The sequence below is a fragment of the Mchenga conophoros genome, linkage group LG18 (assembly GCF_057382185.1).
Source record: "Mchenga conophoros isolate Kocher_MC1m ecotype Shallow Benthic linkage group LG18, M_conophoros_male_GT1.1, whole genome shotgun sequence".
Classification (NCBI taxonomy): Eukaryota; Metazoa; Chordata; class Actinopteri; order Cichliformes; family Cichlidae; genus Mchenga; species Mchenga conophoros.
Window position 1 is genome coordinate 19,484,530 of NC_140543.1, and position 18,796 is coordinate 19,503,325.

The 18,796-nt window shown below is 41.8% G+C and overlaps 1 protein-coding gene across 1 annotated transcript; it reads left to right on the plus strand.

The window, feature by feature from the left end:
- The first annotated feature begins 13,675 nt into the window (after nt 1-13,675).
- On the plus strand, nt 13,676-17,340 carry glula (glutamate-ammonia ligase (glutamine synthase) a). The gene is made up of 7 exons (XM_085253707.1): nt 13,676-13,829; nt 14,441-14,628; nt 14,709-14,870; nt 15,533-15,679; nt 15,777-15,904; nt 16,014-16,213; nt 16,321-17,340. The coding sequence occupies exons 2-7, from the start codon at nt 14,463-14,465 to the stop codon at nt 16,631-16,633; spliced, it is 1,116 nt and encodes a 371-aa protein (XP_085109833.1). The 5' UTR covers nt 13,676-13,829; nt 14,441-14,462; the 3' UTR covers nt 16,634-17,340.
- Nucleotides 17,341-18,796: the final 1,456 nt, after the last annotated feature.

Consider the following 18,796-nt stretch of genomic DNA (forward strand, 5'->3'; position numbering starts at 1 on the left):
TACTGGGATCTTCGTATTATGAGTTTTCATGGCTGACCAGCTCCTGGAGGTGCAAAGCCTAGGTGACCGGATCCCCCGTACTCTGCTGAACTATTCAGACATTAAGCTAAGTATAAGCAGTGGAGGTCGGTGTGTAAACGTATTTAGCTGCGCCAAAATAACTACAGAAATCATTGTCATCCTTTCAGACACTAACAGGAACATAACTCACTACACAAACATGATGTTGTATTGAGCATGACTTAAAACTAGCGTCGTCAGGGAGGTGTTTAGTGAGGTCACAGAGGAAGAGATCTGAGGGTGGGATTTCTACAGAATTTTATAGAGCGGATACATTTTTCACCATCACAAGAGTCGCCTCCTGTTGGTCGTTGGGCAAAATGCAGTTTGTGGCACTTTTGCGTTGGCTTTGCTTTTCAGACCTGGATGCAGCATCTATCCTTCAAGTTTCCAACTCCTCTGACTTTGTTAAACCACACATTCATTTCAGCGTAGACTGCTACAATGTTATTTGTGTGCATAAACTGTGAAACTGCAAATGAGTGTGGTGAAGACAGTGTAGCTCAAACTTGTGCTATACAAAAAGTCTGTATGCATTAACTTACAAAGTTGTAATGAGGAGGTTGATTTGAGCACTACACATTCACGTTTTAACAAACGAAAGTACACACAATTAAAGTCTATCAATGGATAATTGATCATGACAATGTCTTTTTTCTAATTGCTGAATTTTAGGTCATTTGTACCTTGAGTGATTATATTTTCTCGCTGGTTTGTTACAAACATGCATGAAGAGTTGAGGTTTTGTGTTTAGAATATTCAAAACTGTGTAGGCCAAATTAATTAGGCTACGCTGAGAAGTCAAACATGCTTGAAGTTTATTTTCGTAAAAAATTTGCCTCATATTCTGCCGATGTTTCTTGCTTTCAGTTTTTATTCAGGGCAGACCGTACGTGGTGATTTATAGTGTATTTCTGCATCACAAGCTCTAGCTGCTCAAGCCTGCTTTCTGACTCTTTTTCACTTACAACCAGCGAATAAAACCTGTCGATACAATCATCCCCTCTAACCTCAGAATCTGACAGCATGTCTACTAAACACTTTTACTATAAGGCTCGGAGAAGGAGCTCATTTCTTTCTCTCTTTCTTTCTAACAGCGTCTTTTCCTCTCCTTTCCTCCTGTACTGCTTGTGTAAATAGCTCTTCCTTCTCTCCACCTGCCTGAGCTGCTGTGGCCTTGTCTGAATCCTCTGAATTCCCAGTCCACTGCAGCGTATCCGGCTGGAAACACCACAGATGCCAGCATTTGGTAAGTTTCATAGAAAAAAAAACAAGGAAAGTGATGGGATAAAGATGTCAGTTATGGCAAATAGAACTCTGTCACACTCCTGTAACATCTCTGTCACTGATTATCAGACCGGAGATTCAAACTCACACTCTCTCCCACACACAAAATGCCGGCCTCGTAAACAGAAGCGTATGATGAGCTCTAAAAAAAGGGAAGGAACGCACAGCATTACAGGAGGAAGAGGAGAGGAAGTATAAGCAGCCAAAGCCCCACTCTCCAAAACTCAGAGTAAATAGTTGTAGCAAGACTGCTTAGCAGATTCATCCATAGACTGTATGGGTGCAGCTAGAGATAATTGCTAATTATTATACGTGTTGTGCATTTATAGTCTAACATACGGAAAAAAGAAAAGAAAAAAAATAATTTCACTCACACAACTAGAGCACAGAGGTCCTGAATTATTTGCTAGATAATTGTAATGAAAATGCTTCACAAGAGTTCAGCTCAGTGATTGGAATTAGCTGAGCTGAATGCTAACATGGAGCTAACAGCTACAGCTTCTCATTTAGGCATTCATCTGTTAGTCAAAGTGACCACGCCCCTGGTAACGGTAACTAACCCATCACCAGGGGCCTAGAAACCAGTTGGCAACAATCTGGCAAACATCAATCATGAGAAAAAAAGTGTACTCTCTGAGTGGTTGCTGGCAGTTTTTGTGAAACTTATTGCTAAAGGCTGATTCACACAGGTGACCAGTGACAGGCCAGTGACGCCCTGGTTACTACTGGTTGCTAGAGAAAAAAGTGTATTCTACAACTGGTTGACGAATGGTCGCTGGAGGTTACTTGATGACACTAGGATGAATTTGGTTGAAAAGAGGTATACTGTGTTGCACCTCGAAAACATCCTTGTTATTGCTTTGGTAGCTAGCAGGTTACCATGGTCACCAGTAGTTTGAATGGAAAATGCAGACTTCTCTGCAAATGCTCGTCAACTAATCGGGCCAGTCACTTTCAAAGCAGTTGCAGCAATAAAGCACAAATTTCGGTATGAAAGAAACATTCTCATTCTGGTTTGCATCAAACTTTTTCAAGTTTTGCTACTACTCTGAGAGTAAATGACGGCTATTTGCAGACAGGCCAGTATCTTCTGTGCAAACTAGAGGCAACCCCACCCCACAGGGAGGTTTTTGGTGCAGCAACCTCTTTGCAAATGATTTCACATACTAGAGCCAGCAACCTCTCCCCAGCCGATCTGGAAATATGCTTTTTTCCCCCAGCAACCAGAGGTTGCCAGTGGGTTTCTGACTGGTATGACTGAGGCCTTAAACAAGTGAATTACTTATGAATGGGGGGAAATAGTTAAAAAGCTTTCTTTTGCACTAGTTTTTAAACTTTTTTATTTCTGTTGTAAATTTGAGCATTTTGATGGAGACCCTGGCTCAAGTGGCTGTGAAGAATGGACGGATTTAGAAAGCTCTAATGCAGCAGAAGTACAGATATAATCTTTTTATTTTTATTCTTTTTAGTCAAAACGCCAGCCCTAATTCTGCTAATTCAGGCATGTTAGGCTAAGTAGCTGAAATCTGGAAAGTGTTTTAGTAACCCGACCCCAACACCGACTTCATATCTAATTTATTTCTCTATCCAGGTTCAAGCAAAGGGGGGACCTTAAGCGTTTGGATTGTTTTTCTTGAGGCCTTTGGGGTGCGAGATGAGGATCACAGGGTGAGGAGTCAAGGGGAGGACAAGGTGACTGATTGAGTCGAGGCGTTAGGTCACCATCAGGCAGCTGAATGAAACCCAACCAAGACCCTCCTCGCAACTAACTATGATCAAATACATCATGCGGCTTTTTCAACACACGTGTCCAGCTGGACGCGATATTGCTTCCACATGTGCATATGGACCCGGCTACGCAGCAACACACAGTAACAGGCTTATCAGCACACAGCTCACAGCGGAGCGCTGACAAAAGCAGCATTTTGGCGGAATAATGGATGCGTGAAATCAATCTGCGAGTTTCAAAAGGTCATCATGTGCAAAGGAAGCCCTATCATCTGCACAAAAAGAGCCTCAACAACGGGACATTAATTGAAAACGGATGAACACGAGTTGTTTTAAAATTCAAAACGTGTGTGCTTTATACATTAGCCGGATAATTAATGTGACGCGGCCGTCACAAGTCGCCACTGGGACGAGAATTAATGGACGGCAATTGCTCCATTTCAAAGAAAATGTATGGCGGAGTACATGATTTCTTCTCCGCAATCTTTAAACATTCATCCAGCAGTATTTTCAATGTAGAATTCAATTATGTAGAACACCTGAACAAACAATATCTCACACCCAATTATTCAGCGCCCTGGAAACCATCGGCAAACAAATTAGCAATGTTAATGTGAGAGAGAGACTTGATATTTTTGACTGCGTGCATGCACAAAAGCAGAAGCAGAGGACACCCCCACCACCACCCACCCACCCTGCGTGCTACCAATTCTGGGCTATTGTTGACTGATGAATTAAACAGGGTGGATTTCATTTGAGAGCAATAAAGGAAATTTCAGGTGTCAACCCTCCTGCTCGTCCTCACATTAGAGTGCTCTTTAGACTGCGATCAGTGTTTTCATTATTGCCAGAAGCTTCCAGGTCATAACAGCAGTGTTTTTGACTACAGACAGACATATTTCAGCTTCACTTTGAGCAGTCCTATCCTGGTTGACATTTCAGCTTCCAGACAGAACAATGAAAAGTTACCATGAGAAATCTTGGCAAGGCTATTGCCCTGTGTATTGATTGGGCAAAGGCCCAACATCCTCTCACTAAAAAGAGATTAAAATATCAGACTTGTCTAAGACATTTATAGAGTCTATGACCTCAGCCAATGCTAAAGTGGAGTACATACATCATAGTCCATCTCTGTGAGCTACACGGACTCTCGAGTAGCACTGACAGAAAGAAGAAAGAGGGTGAAAACTCAACTGCACCTTCACGGGCTAATGCAAGGAGCAGGGGGGTAGGTTTAGCTACAAATCGTGGGTGTAAATCAATCGTGTTGCTGTTTCATTAAAAATTCACACCACGTCGTTGCATGTAAATGTTAAACACTGTGAGCTGTTGTCTCAGATGCTTCTCTTACACCTTCCTCTTTGGTTAAAATGGATGAGAGAGATTCTGTGGGAAAGGCGGGGAGACAAAAGCTTGAAAGATGTGCGCATCCATTCACAGCTCCAGAAGACCTTCATTACAGAACAAGCAGGTCCTGTCAACGTCTTTTCATTACACGGCCCCATATATCCACCCCTGGTGTCCAAACAGTCCGCTCTGTCGCCTGTCAAGGAAAGGCACTCTCGGGGAAAGTCCTCCTATCTCCCTGATCCCCCTCGCCACGCCTGATTCCAGACTGCGAGGCGGGAGAGGCCAGGCAGAAAGGGAGGAATCGTGTTTGCCATCAACAGCTCAAGAGAGTAGCATGGCAGCAAGATTGATGACACCCTCCCCGAAAGTAACAAAAGAACTCCTGTGCACGAGGGCCCGCTTATGGGGCTTGATAGAGTTGTCATCCTCTTAATAAACAGCTCTGATATGTCATCGGCAGTGGCAGCAGGGACTATACCAAGCTCACCCACCAAGCCACGAGGCAGGACCACCCACTGGCATCACAGCACTCTCACTCCAGATCTGGGGAGAGACAGTAGCGGTACCTCCAGATGGGAGGCCTCTGAGGGAATTAGCAGAGCAATTTGTTGAGAAGAATAAATAAATGACAAAACATTAATATCATTGTTGTGTCACAGAGACTGGAACGAGTGGTATTTGTTGATGATTTTAAGCTTCGTGCATAGGAAACAGCAACAGGTTTTTCTCTGTTTAGAGCAGGTACAAGTAAGAGGCCAACTGCTTCACTCCTGGCAAGAAGAAACTGGGCATTAGCTCGATGCAGCAACTTCCTGATGCTCTTGCGCTGCTAGGCACCTTGAAATGATCTGTAAGCAGTTGAAATCTACGTTAATCCCAGTTAATATATGTATGCAATGTTGAAATGTTCACGCTAAAGAACTACAGAGTATCAAAGAATTTATTTCGAATAGGGGATAACACAAAGTGCTTTACACTTTGTTGCTATCATTAGATTAGAAAATATCAACGGACAATGGAAATGTTTAGCTTAGCCTAGCTCAGAATAAAGAATGCTAGCTATTTGGTGCTGCTTGCTTTTACCCTGGGATTTCTAGGACTTAAGTACTAAACAATTAAGATTAACATATATGTGACTCAGCATGGGGAAAAAGCTGAAGAAAGAAAAAGGCAGAGAATCCCGGCTGTGCATAACACTGCTTGAAACCAGTGGTTTCTGGGAACCTTTAGTTAAACCTTTAGTTTTCTGCTTCATTACTAAACAGCAGTAATTCAAAGATTACACAGAGTTTGACTTATTCAATATAAGAATTTATAGAAAATAAACCAATGTAGGTAAATGAAATCTTTTGTATATACTGTTCTGGACATTTAAAAATCTACATGTGACAGAACGTACATTTTGAAATGTAAATTATGCCACATATTATACCAATTACATGTCTTTTGTAAATAGAAATATAAAGTAGCAGCTGGTTACAGATCAAAGAACCCACCAAACATCTTTTTGTTCCAAAAAAATTCTCTAACATTAGATTAAAGATGTAGTATATGTTACATGGTGAGCTTACACATAATGCCTTCATGTTTTTTTCTACAGTATTACACAAATAATAATACTTTTTGTTGCCACTGAAGGCAACATTTAACTTTGTGTTTTGTTCTTACAAGTAAAAATGATCAGCACAGCTAGCGAATCTAAAGTATCTCTTTACAGAAATATAGTTTTTCTAAAATAATTAATCAGATAAAACATTTAAACTTTTAGCCTTGATTCGGTACAAAGTTAGAAAACTGAATTTGACATGAAAGCCAAGTGCTGTGGACATCTTAGAAATAAAGCAAGTAACATTACAAGTCTCTGTCGCATATTTTATAAAATATTAAAAAAACAGAACAAAGCCGCAAACATGCCGTGTCATTTTGAGGAATGAAGATGACAAAATGGCATGAAAATGGAGCAAAAGAAATCATTTTATATAGTCTGCCATGAACAGTATTCACTTATTTTTCACCAGAAATGTTGTTGTCTCTGTCACGATTCAATCTGCAGCACACTCCCCACACGCTGTATAATACCTAGTTAAAGCCAGCAGGGTGTGAAATGGTATTTGGAAATAAATGAAACTGACTATGAAACAGTGGAGTTGGGAGATATTGCCGTGTCAAAATGACAGACAAGTGCTGGAATGGAGCAAAAAAGTTATTATCCCAAAGAACAGCAAGGGTGGATTAAATATAACCCATAATACCTCTCACATTTCTGCATTCATCCTCACCAGAGGAGAGAGAGCATGGACAAAGATCTGGCGGAGGCAAAAATCCCAACAGCAGCCGTGCTCCTGAGCAGTCAGAAGATCTCCGTGCTGCCGTGCCAATAACTGCGATTGCAAAGTGTTTGGTTATTGATGTTCCATATAAAGTGTTTTGAAGAAGCTTTAGAGAAACACAATCCCTCGAGGCTACTCCTGGCCTGATTTACAGCTGAACTGATGAGTCGCAGAGGACACGCTGGGCATTGAAATAGTGACAAGTATGTTGTGAGCCTTATTAATTTTTAAAGTAGAGTGTTGTCCTGTGGTTAGCGGAGGACATGGTGATATATGGCGATAGAGGGAGCGCGAGGGTTGGGCCTAATTGTTAAAAGGTTGAGTGGGGTGAAGGTGCAAGGAGGGTGGAGGGGAGTTATTCATCAACCTCAGTGCTGAATGACGGAGCTGCAAACAAGAAGGTGAACACACCTTGTTTTACTCCATAAATCTTCTTGCATTTAATATCAGTATAGAAACTCTATGAGCTATAATGAACCTAATGTAACTTCAGTCTTCGGTGTCCTTCGGTTATATTGCAACAGGCCAGTCTGAATTTCATCATGTGAGATCTGACATACAGTCCATCAAATGAATTGTGAAGGTTAAGCACACAGAGCTGCACTGTCTAAAAAGATATTGCAAGTGCTTTGGTTTGTATGTTTTCTTGTTAAATACATTTAGCATCAAGTGCAATCTTAGTTACTGACTGATTTAAATAAGCAGCTCTGGACTCAAGAGTTGCTAAAGGACGTTTTAGACTGGTAGCTACTGCCCTCTGCTGGAATATCGGGTGAATTTTGTGAACAAGGATTAATTCTTTCTATGCACATTTCATTCACTGCCATTTGTTCGTTAAATATAAAGGAGAATTTAAATACTTTGAAGGTAAAGTCTTGGTTTAGAAAAGACTGTCGTATGAGAGGTGTGCATTGGTGGGCCGGTCTTATTGTACTGCTACTAATCCAGTTAAGGTAAATGAGGTAAAACTTTTTGGTTAAACTTTTAACCATCAACCTTTTTAAGGATTACTTTTTATAATTTGAAATCTATTCTGATGCTGGCGGGAACTGAGTAATTTTTTGCACTTGAACGGACCAACCAAAGGGCGGTGCGTTCAAGTGCATTACTATTATTCAGGAAACTGTTACTGAGAACAAAAAAGTGGATGTACACCATGAAATATCTTATATACACAACACACAAAAAAAGATTAAAAACATTACTAGTACCAACATTATGAAATGCCAGTTACACTTACTGGGCACTTCATTAGGTACACCTTGCTAATATGGACCCCCCCCCCCCCCCCCCCCCCCTTCCCCCTTTGAATTCAAAGCTGCTTAACTCTTCATGACTCAGATTCAGTAAGGTGCTGGAAAGCTCAGAATTTGAGGTCCATAATTATATTTTAGCATCATACACCCATGATGTGAATCTCCCATCTCATCATATCCCAAAAGTGCTCCATTGGAGGTCAAAAAATGAACGTTAACAACAATATTCAGGTAGGCTCTGATGTTTAAACAAAGCTAAGGGGCCCGGTGTGTGTGAAAAAAATATTCCCAGCACCATTATACACCAACTGCAGCCTGAACCGTAACCATATGAATCATAATTGACATGGATGGTTCTTAGCTGACAGTAATGGCACCCAGTCTGGCCTTCTGCTCCTGCTGCTCAAGATTCAACATGTTTTGGATACTATGGTTGTAACGAGAGGTTATTTGGGTTACAGTTGCATTCCTATCAGCCCAAAGCGGTCTGGCCATTCTACTATGAGAACAACAAGACTTTGGATATTTTCTTTGTCAACTCTAGAGATGGCTGCGTGGGAAAATCCCAGTACATTAGCAGTTTCTGAAATTCTCAGTCGAGCCTGCCTGTCAACAACAAACACACCATGTTAAAAGTCACTAATAAGTCACTAATATCACCCTTCTTCCACATTCACTTAACCACGTCTCTATCCATAAATGTATTAATTTGCTGCCATGTGATTGGACGATTAGATATTTCTGTTAACACACAGTTGAACAGGTGTAGCCAATTAAGTGACTGAAAGTATTTATTGCAAAGAATTAATTTTTATTATGTGAAATTTGGTATTTAGGCACTTTTATGAAACGGGTTAAACAGACACTTTCAAATAATAGAATACATCATATTTTTTTCCCTTAAAACAAATTAGAAGAGAGACTTCTGTGCCCCCCCCCCCCTCCCAATAAATAAATAAAACTCTAAAAAACAAATGATCTCACCACTAAAAACAAAATCTTTGGAACAAGAAATAATACCACTAAGCATATAGCGCTCTATTTAAATCCACACTGTGCTCTGAGGATCAAGGGGGATTTGGGGAGAACTTCTATCTGTGTTCTGTTTTCTAAAAATTGCATTAGCTGCCTAATTTTGTTATTCAATTTATAATTTATACCATATGCCATATTTGATTTTCTATAGATCTGCTTTCTGTTATGACGCAGAGACAGTTAAAGTTTTAGCCCCACCTCCTTCCCCAAAACAGACAAAAAGAGAAAAATGGTCACCAATATTACATCTATTAACTAAAAAAACGGCTCTTTTCTATTAAATTATTATCTACTGATTATTTATTCTGAGGTTTCTATTTACTAAAAGAAGCCAATTTATAGTTTTTGTTGTCTGTTTTTTGGGGTTGCCTGTTGCAGAATGATTTTCCTCCTTTGGGAGGTAATAAAGTAATATTTTCTTGTGTTGTATTGCATCACATCCTATAAGTTAGTACGAGAAAACCAGTTGGGAAAATGAGGAAAAGAACTGTGTCATAGGGATAGTACTACTACTACGTTCTTCTTCTCTCCTCTTATCTAAACATCCTCACTCCCTCACCGTTTTAGTGCAGCTGGCTTGTTTTTTCAATATTTATTTTAAAAAGTCATATACACCACCAAATACATTCTCCAAGGGATTAAGGAAGCTCTTAGATCACACACTGAGTCTTGATGAATGAAATATTAAAGCTGGATATTGTTTACTGATATACATCGTGTAATATGTTGAAAACAACATGATGTAACAGCAGCCACTGGAGTCTAAAATCATCAACCCTTTGAGGGCTGGATTCAAAACTCAAAGTAAAGTTTTTAGATCACAGGATGATCCAACATGCATTATAATGTGGCCCCCATGTACCTGTAATGCACTCCTGACATGTCCGGGTGGGCATGCTCCCGGGAGATCTCCTCACAGACGTGGTTCAAGGCAGAGATGATCTGCTGGATAGTCTGTGGTTCTGCTGATACTAAAATACTACCCAAAGGTTCTCAGAGTTGGAGTCAGGTCTGGGGGACCTGAGGGCCAGTCAGCGACATCAGTACCTCCATCATCCAGGAACTCTCTGCACAGGATACTGTTGGCTAAAGCATGGAGTTCTGTGCGACCTTCCAAAGATATGCCACCCTGGACCATCGCTGACCCTCTGCTGAATCACTCATGTGGGACTCATGCTCCAGACTCCTTTTAATCACATGAACCTGCTCTCATCTGTGAGGAAAACAGGGTGAAGGTGGTGGACCTGCTAATTATGGTGTTGTCCGGTGACCGCCAAATGAGCTGCATTTTGCTGTACTGCGACCAGAGATTCCTCTAAATGATGTTATACTCTCCTGCCACCCTCAGGGCACTGGATGTTATTATGTAATGCACTGGCATTGCTCCTCCTGTCCACATATCGTTCCTGCTGCTGGTCCGATGCCCTTCTCCTGATGCCTGGGCCATCTCCTGCTACCTCCTCTGCACTCCTGAGGTGTGCTTGAAGTCTGCAGATCTTGTGTCTGCACATATGAATGTGCCATGCTGGAGGAGCTGGTTTACCTGTACCACTAGTAACAAGGGCAGTAGCAAAAAGGAGAACTAGAGAAAAATCCATCAGCAGGGATGAAGAGGAGAGATGATGGATTCACTGGGTTATCCTTCCTAACCGGACAGACTAATATGCCTGTCTCAATTGTGTTATCCTGTAATGATTAACTGTTTCTTCACTTTTTGAGCAGTCTACAGTTAATTGATCCCCTAAAAAGGCTTTAGTGACAGTAAAGGTCCATTTTTAATCAATCTTTTCTCGTCAAGTAAAACTGAATTTATTCTACATGGGGAATAATGTGTCTCTGTTCATGAGGGTTATCCTCTTTAAATATTAGAGCTGAGTTCACAGAAAACTCACAACAGACTGGTGGAGCAGCTTGCATTGTGCCTCTGGGCAAATGTGACAACGATGAATCTGTGAAAACTCAAAGTGTTCTGTCTGTTTGGGTGCTGAGATCTGCTGAACATGGGCTGCAAGCTTTACAGCACTGTTGGGGTACTTATGACCTAGTTTCCAAAATGAGCTGATACTATTAAGAAAAATTCGATTCAGAACTGAGGACTCACGCTGTGACTTTGTATTTCAAACACACTGTGCCAATGTTTTGCAGAAGTCTTTTAACCAAAATTATAACTGAGACTTAAAATACAGAATGAAGCTTTTTTCCTTTGACACAGTAAACTTGACCAAAAATATTATATTCCTGAGCTTTCGCGTCCATCTCACAGTATTCACAGGTGTTTCTGCTATGACTTTGTTTATCATTGCAGACGGGATTGTGTAAAATATTCTCATCAGTCTAATGTTAATGATTTTCAACTTGTGCATCAGGTGTATTCAGAAAAATCACAAAGATGCTTCAGAAACTTTAGAGACTCCAAAGGGAAACCGAAGTTTTCCAGCAACCCTCTGGTCGAGCAAAGGTAAGGAGAACTTACCTTGCAGGTCTCAGGAGGGTCAGAGTAAGTCAGGCTTCAGGAAGCCTCCATCAGTCTCACTCATCATCTTCACTCATCTGAAGCTCCACCAGGTGGTGGTGTACACCAACTAAATGGAGCAGAACAAGAGGATCTGCTTATGATGAAGATTTTAAATTGTAGTTATGTAAGAAAACTGTTGTTCTTGTTTAAGGAGCTAGACGCTTTTGAACCAGAACAAAAGTCTGAAGGGTGTAGGAAAGGGTAAAGAAGTCTGGTGGTTAATGTGGTCAATTCAACACTTTGGATAAGGGACACAACGTTCCCAAGAGGTTAGCAGGATTTCTGGTGTCAGAAATAGCTGCAGGGCATTTCCTCCTCTCAGTCCACAGTCCCAGGTGGTGCAGGTTGGCATTCAGCCCCAGGTTCTCAAGAAGTTCTCATAAGAACTTTCATCATCTGCCAGGACAAAGTCTGGTCTGAGCACAAGAGGCAGAAGGGATGGACAATGATGGACAACAGATGACAAAACATCAATTTCCTGATAACAATGTTGTGCTCTTTGGCTGTACACAGTATCCTCGTGCTCACCCACATTAACCACAACAGCTGACCTTTTCATGCAGCGCCACCTTTACATAAAAGTTCAAAGTGAGCTTAAAGAAGGGTCTCTCAAGGATTTAGTTCTAAGGTTAGATCTTTGTGTGTTTTTTCCCCTTAAGGGAGAATGGTTATTTTTTTGATTGTTGGCCACTCTTTTGCTATCACAGGATTGGCATCTTATTAGAGCGTTGAATGATACATTATTCACCTCAAAAAAAATAATTAAAGATGAAATTATTCGCTGTTTAAATAGTGGCCAAGAGAAAATAAAGTATTTTGATAAAGAAAGGTCTTCAGCTTCTTTGAATGTGATGATTTGCTGATATAACCATTTACTGATATGATATATTATTAGATATTTGGACATGATGCAAATGTCCCAACTTTTCCATTATTTTCACTATCAAAATGACTTAAAATGTCAAAAATTAACTAGATTTCTCACCACTGATCATGTAGACCACCGCAGAAATCACCAAATGTGCAAAAATCTTTTGTGAAAAGTGCTTTTAAGTAGAATTTACACGTCAAACAGCTGGTTTTTAGCAGCTCCCCTCCTGAGCCAAAACATGCATTCAGTTAGAAAGGCACGCCAAGGCCAGTCGTTCATCTTCTAATTCAAAAGAATGTAAAGGTAAACAGGTTACCTGTTTGGTAGTTTCTGCATAATATTGCTGACAAAGGCACTGCAAATTCAGATGGGTGAGAAATTAAAATGAAACACCGGCTGTTAACACCTACAGTGAGGTGGCTTTGTTATGCTGCAGGAAGCAGTTAGGGTGCATGCATTGGTTCAGTCCTTATCGTCCCCCTTGGAGGGAAAGGTCACTTCAAATCAATACAAGGTTGCTCTGAGAGATCACCTTTATCTTGTGATGAAACATTTCTATCCTGTTGGGAGCAGTCTCCGTCTGGACAATACCTCCTTTTCAAAGGAGACGAGGGGCCACTGAATGGTGTGATGACTATGAAAATGTATGCAACTACAGCCTCAGGACATGGCTGCCAGGAGGTCAGAGAGTATTTGCAGTAACTGTGGCATTAAGATCTTTTAAAATAATCTGCCCAGAGGGTCTTTTAATATACAGCTTCAATCTGATGCTTTGCCAGCTGTGGCTGTTTTATCCAACTGTAGAATGAAAACTAAACTAATAAAAACAACTGGTAAAGAGGCGCATGATATACATCTGCACATGAGTGTATCATAAAGAAACTTGAAAATCCAGTTGAAAACCTCACTGCACCATCAGATGTCTGGTTGCGGGATTACATAACCTCCCACTAAAACCAGTTCGTTCATGGCACTGATTTCCACCACTCGGTGGCGTCTTGGACCGGAGACGCACCTGGCGGTGTGAGCGGAGCTGAATTGCACATTTTGCCCGGCACTGCAGCGTGTTTTCAAAGAGTTTGCCAGCCTCCATGTCAGGCTCCTTCTTTCTTTTTGTCTCGCTTCAGCTTCAGATTAAGCGCGAAGATGAGGATGCCCTCACGAGGGGGAGACTCACGCATAGTAACACGCGGCTCAGCTCCGGGTAGAGGGCGTTGCGGCTCTTCTTTCAGCCCTCCCCCTCCGACCAATCAAAGGCCAGACCCCGCTCTTATAAATTCTCCTGGATCCGGGATCTCAGTACCGGAGAATGAGAGAGCCACTAGTGAGACATCATTCAACAACACATTGGACCTGCCAGTCCTTTAGTTTTTATTTCAATTTTCTCGTTTCTCGAGGTAATTCGTCTTTATTTTTCCTACCTTTGTATTAGTTTACCTCCCGGTCAGGCAGCTCTTTGTGTGAGACTTCCCATTGTTGCAGTAACTTCTTTCTTAACCCGAGCTTCTGCCTTTCTTTGATTGCTTTGTATGGATGCTTCAGTTTATTTTTCCTAGGTGTGTTGATTTAGGTGTAGGTCAGAAGGTAATGTGTATGAAACAGGAAGCAAATGATGTAACATTGCCTCACCTGTTTTCGGCGATCAGCTACTGCGTGGATGGATGAGGTGTGTTTAGCGGAAGCCGTTTGTTTCCTTGTGTTTTCCACGGAGTGAGGTGGCATCTGCGGCGTTAAATGTAATCTTATCAGTAAACACGGATGGTGTAAAGTCGCCTTTTCTTTTGTGGCCAAAGCAGAAAAAATAGGAAAACGCTGGAAATGTGCCTTTTTTAAAGGTCTGTTTTTTTTTTCACCCCCCCCCCCCTTTTCTGGAAGAAAAAACAAAACAATGGGGCTGCTTTTGTGTGTGTGGGGGGTTTTTTTGCGCCCCGAACCCGGTTATGCAACATGTGATCCAGAGCGCAGCGCAGTCTCGTACCTGCTCTCATCTCCCCCTCTTCATCCTCAGGTGTATTATAGTAGCAAATAAGATGGCTACGTCCGCCAGCGCCAGTTTGAGTAAAGCTGTCAAGCAGCAGTACATGGAGCTCCCTCAGGGGGACAAAGTCCAGGCCATGTACATCTGGATCGACGGAACCGGAGAGGGGCTCCGATGCAAAACCAGGACGCTTGATTCTGAGCCCAAAAGCATCGAAGGTAAGCAGCATCTTCCTGACGCAGTCGCAGAAAGCCAGAGATGTTCTGCAGGCTATCACACTGCTCTGCTCCTCTTGTAGATCTTCCTGAATGGAACTTTGACGGATCCAGTACCTACCAGTCCGAAGGCTCCAACAGCGACATGTATCTGATCCCCGCAGCCATGTTCCGCGATCCATTCCGCAAAGACCCCAACAAGCTGGTGCTGTGTGAAGTCCTGAAGTACAACCGTAAACCTACAGGTAAACGGAGCTCCTCTGTTTTTGTTTGTTTTTTCATTTAAAAAAAAATTGGGTGATGGATGGTGATGTGCGTGTAAGATCATCATAAATGTGACCACTTCAACGAGATAATGGCTATAAAATTATTTGAAAATCTGATAGCTGAATATTAAAACTGATAAGCTAACGCCAGACGGCCGGTGATTTTATTGGTCTAAAGGTGTAAAGTGGGCGGGGCATACCTTTAAAGGAGAACTCCGAGGAAGAGGGGAAAGGAGCCCAGCAAACTGTTTGTCAGCGTTGCTAAGCAACTATTTTGATAAAGTTGTGACATGACATAAACTTAGATATGCTTTGACCCAATGGTTCTTGGTATGAAGCTAGTTCTAATCAATTTAATGATTATTGCAGTCATGGTTGAAATATGCCACCCACTCATTACGTCTCATGAGCCAAAATTTGAGGTGTGTACATACCAGAGATACAGCATTGGTGATTATGGCAAATGAATGGGAATAAATGTGGAATTAAAACACAACTGAAGAATTGTTCTGTAGATTTACACTCATTTTATTTGAGATGAGAGAAGCTCACAATTACAGATCAGAGACCCTAAAAATATGCACTGTCGGTGGCCAAAGTGTTTTAGAACATTGTGTAATTTGCCATGTTGGTCTCTGCAGAAACCAACCTTCGGCTCACCTGTAAGAAAGTGATGGATATGGTGGCGGATCAGCATCCTTGGTTTGGCATGGAACAGGAGTACACCATCCTTGGAACGGACGGGCATCCATTTGGCTGGCCATCTAATGGTTTCCCCGGACCACAGGGTGAGAAACTTTTTTTTTTTTTTCCCCCCTCAATGAATTAATGTGCACGGATACATGGATCCTTGCCTGGATGATGTAACACTTTCAATGTTTGCAGGGCCATACTACTGTGGTGTTGGAGCTGACAAAGCTTATGGCAGGGACATAGTCGAGGCCCATTACAGAGCTTGTTTGTACGCTGGAGTCCAGATTTGTGGCACAAATGCTGAAGTGATGCCTGCTCAGGTAATTAAAGAAGCCAAACATGAATTTGGATTTGAAACCTGGTTTTTCTGGTTCTTAAGAGACAGTTAAAAGTATCACTTGTAATGCTGAGCTGTCTCTCCATGTGCAGTGGGAGTTCCAGGTCGGACCTTGCGAAGGCATTGACATGGGCGATCATTTGTGGGTAGCGCGCTTCATCCTGCACCGTGTCTGTGAGGATTTTGGCGTTGTCACCTCATTTGATCCCAAGCCAATCCCTGGAAACTGGAACGGTGCTGGCTGCCATACGAACTTCAGCACGAAAGAGATGAGGGAAGACGGTGGATTGAAGTGCGTGGCAAAAGCTTCATGGACTTAAGTTCACGTCTAGTTTAATTTATTTCTTTAAAAAGTTATTTTTGCATTTCTGATGTGACACTTGTCATTCCTGCTTTCAGAGCTATTGAGGATTCCATTGAGAGGCTCGCAAAGAGGCACAGCTACCACATTCGTGCCTACGACCCCAAAGGGGGGCTCGACAACGCCCGCCGTCTCACTGGCCGCCACGAAACATCAAACATCCACGAATTCTCTGCAGGTGTGGCCAACCGTGGTGCCAGCATTCGCATTCCTCGTAATGTTGGTCAGGAGAAGAAGGGCTACTTCGAAGACCGTCGCCCATCAGCCAACTGTGACCCGTACAGTGTGACCGAGGCCCTGATCCGCACCTGTCTGCTGAACGAGGAAGGAGATGAACCCGCGGATTACTAAATCCACAACTGACTCCGACTGTTTCTCCCCCCCCCCCCCTAATTTCTTTTAAACTAGTACTGTATTTTTTTTCCTCCCTTTCTCCCTCTGAGATGATTTTTAACCCACATTTTTAATGGCTTAAAGTTGACTGGTCAACTGAAAACATGACAAGGTGTTAGATCCTTGGTAGTTGTGAGCTGGTCATGGCAGGGTATGCCTTTCCCCTCATCTTTAGCAGGGATTGGCTTTTGTAACACTGTTTTGTAACCCATGTCATATCATTCCCTGTTTTGTCAGTGACTAAAACGAACTAAAGCACATGGACACTGCAGAGTAGCGCTGCTAAGACTGGACAGCATTTGTAATTGAATAAATCTGACTAGTTAGTGTACTGTTAATATGTTGAACTGCCTTTCAACTATCCAGTCTTCATTGTTACTAATTCTGTCATTTTATCAAGTGTCTACTTTTAAATGGCAACATTTGTCTTCAGAGTTTTGACACACTGGGTCATCTTTGTATCGTACACTTTGTAGAGGTCTGTACCCAGATGTAAGTTGTGCAAATGTGGTGGATCTGTCCATAATGCCATTTGTAGATTTCCTCAAGGAGTTTTATCCTTTTGTTAACTGCGATATTATAATGCGCCTGATTTGGTAAAACATTACATTTACTGAACATGGTGATTTTTATTGAAACATTTAAAACTTTTATTTTTATCACAACACTGCTGTGTGACTCTTTGACTTCCCACACTTTCAACCGACTTGCTTCCTTGTAGAAGCTCAGACAGGTAGTGGTGTACTATAGCTGGTTAACCTCATCTGTTATTGCCTACCTTAGACTTTAACGGTTGGGGGGGAACTAACATTTTAGGACTTCCGGTTTAACAGGTACATATCAAGACCAAGGTGTAATGATCTAAATAATATGGGTGCCAGTCGTTGTTTACAGCCCAACTATTAACCCAGAAAATTGTATAAAAAGCTATGAGCTTGCCAAGTTCCAAAGTGTTAGGAGTATAAATGGAGACCGGAGGACTCAAGTGCCAAAAATATATTGCTTTTTGCCTACAGGTTCTATATGCAGATGCAAACATTGTTTATACAGCTTAAGGTTGCATTGCAGACCCAGTGGCAGCTTCTATCTTCTCATCTAACTTTTAAGAATGGTGTGCTTGCCAAAATATTGAATAATCAAAGTTGTCCAGCTATGGACAGCAAAGCATCAAGTTTTCATTGATAAACTTAGTTTAGACTGGAGCATTCATAAAGCTATCATGACAGTGTGAAAATCATGATTGATCCAAAGGTTTCTAGCTGCAGGAGGAGCTCGGGCTGCTCTTCACACATTTGTGCAAGCTGTTAAAACAGCTGGCACTGCTGTGTTGTTACTGTGAGTGTTAAAAGGAAATACACCAAGAGGAAACACTAGTAATGTTTCAGTCTGGCTGATGCCTTGGCAGGAGCTCAACAGCAGCTTTGTTTGGGCTCGTTTTTAGGATAGAATGAGAAGTAACTGAAAACTGGTGCACTCATGAGACAGCTATTAACTCCTTCAGTGAAACAGCCAGAGGCCAGTCTTCCCAGAAGTGCTGTGTCATTTAACAGTCAGACAGCACCGCAGATTGTTGTGGCTTGGATGTACTTTGTCTGCACACTGTTATTAACTTAAGAAACAAACTAGAAAAACAAGTCTTTCCTTTGAGTTTAGAGGATGGCAGGTTTGGGGTAAATTTCCACTAGTTGCAAATTTCTAGGTGCTGCCAGTTGATGCAAAGTAGTAAATTCAGCATATTTCTGGTGTTTACATATATTGTTTACCCTTAAGCGTTGCGATCTGTAGAGAACACGTATAAATTCAGCTGTGTTCAAATCCAACATGATGTCAGGAAAGAGTTGGGAATCTGCACTATACAGAGAAAATAACAGGATGGAAAATAAATCCTTTTTTTTTTTTGCGCTAATATAATGAGACAAAAGAGTGACCCAATTTCCTAAAAAAGCACACAACATGGTCATTTGACGTGACAGAACATTTACTTCTGCTGTCCTCTCCTTTCTTGGGGGTAGGGAGAGGTAGGGCTTTGAGACCTTTCCCCTACATCCCAGCTGCCCTTACAACACAATGCTAGTCAGATCCCTGATTGGCTTTGCATGGCGCAGGTTAGCCAATCATAAT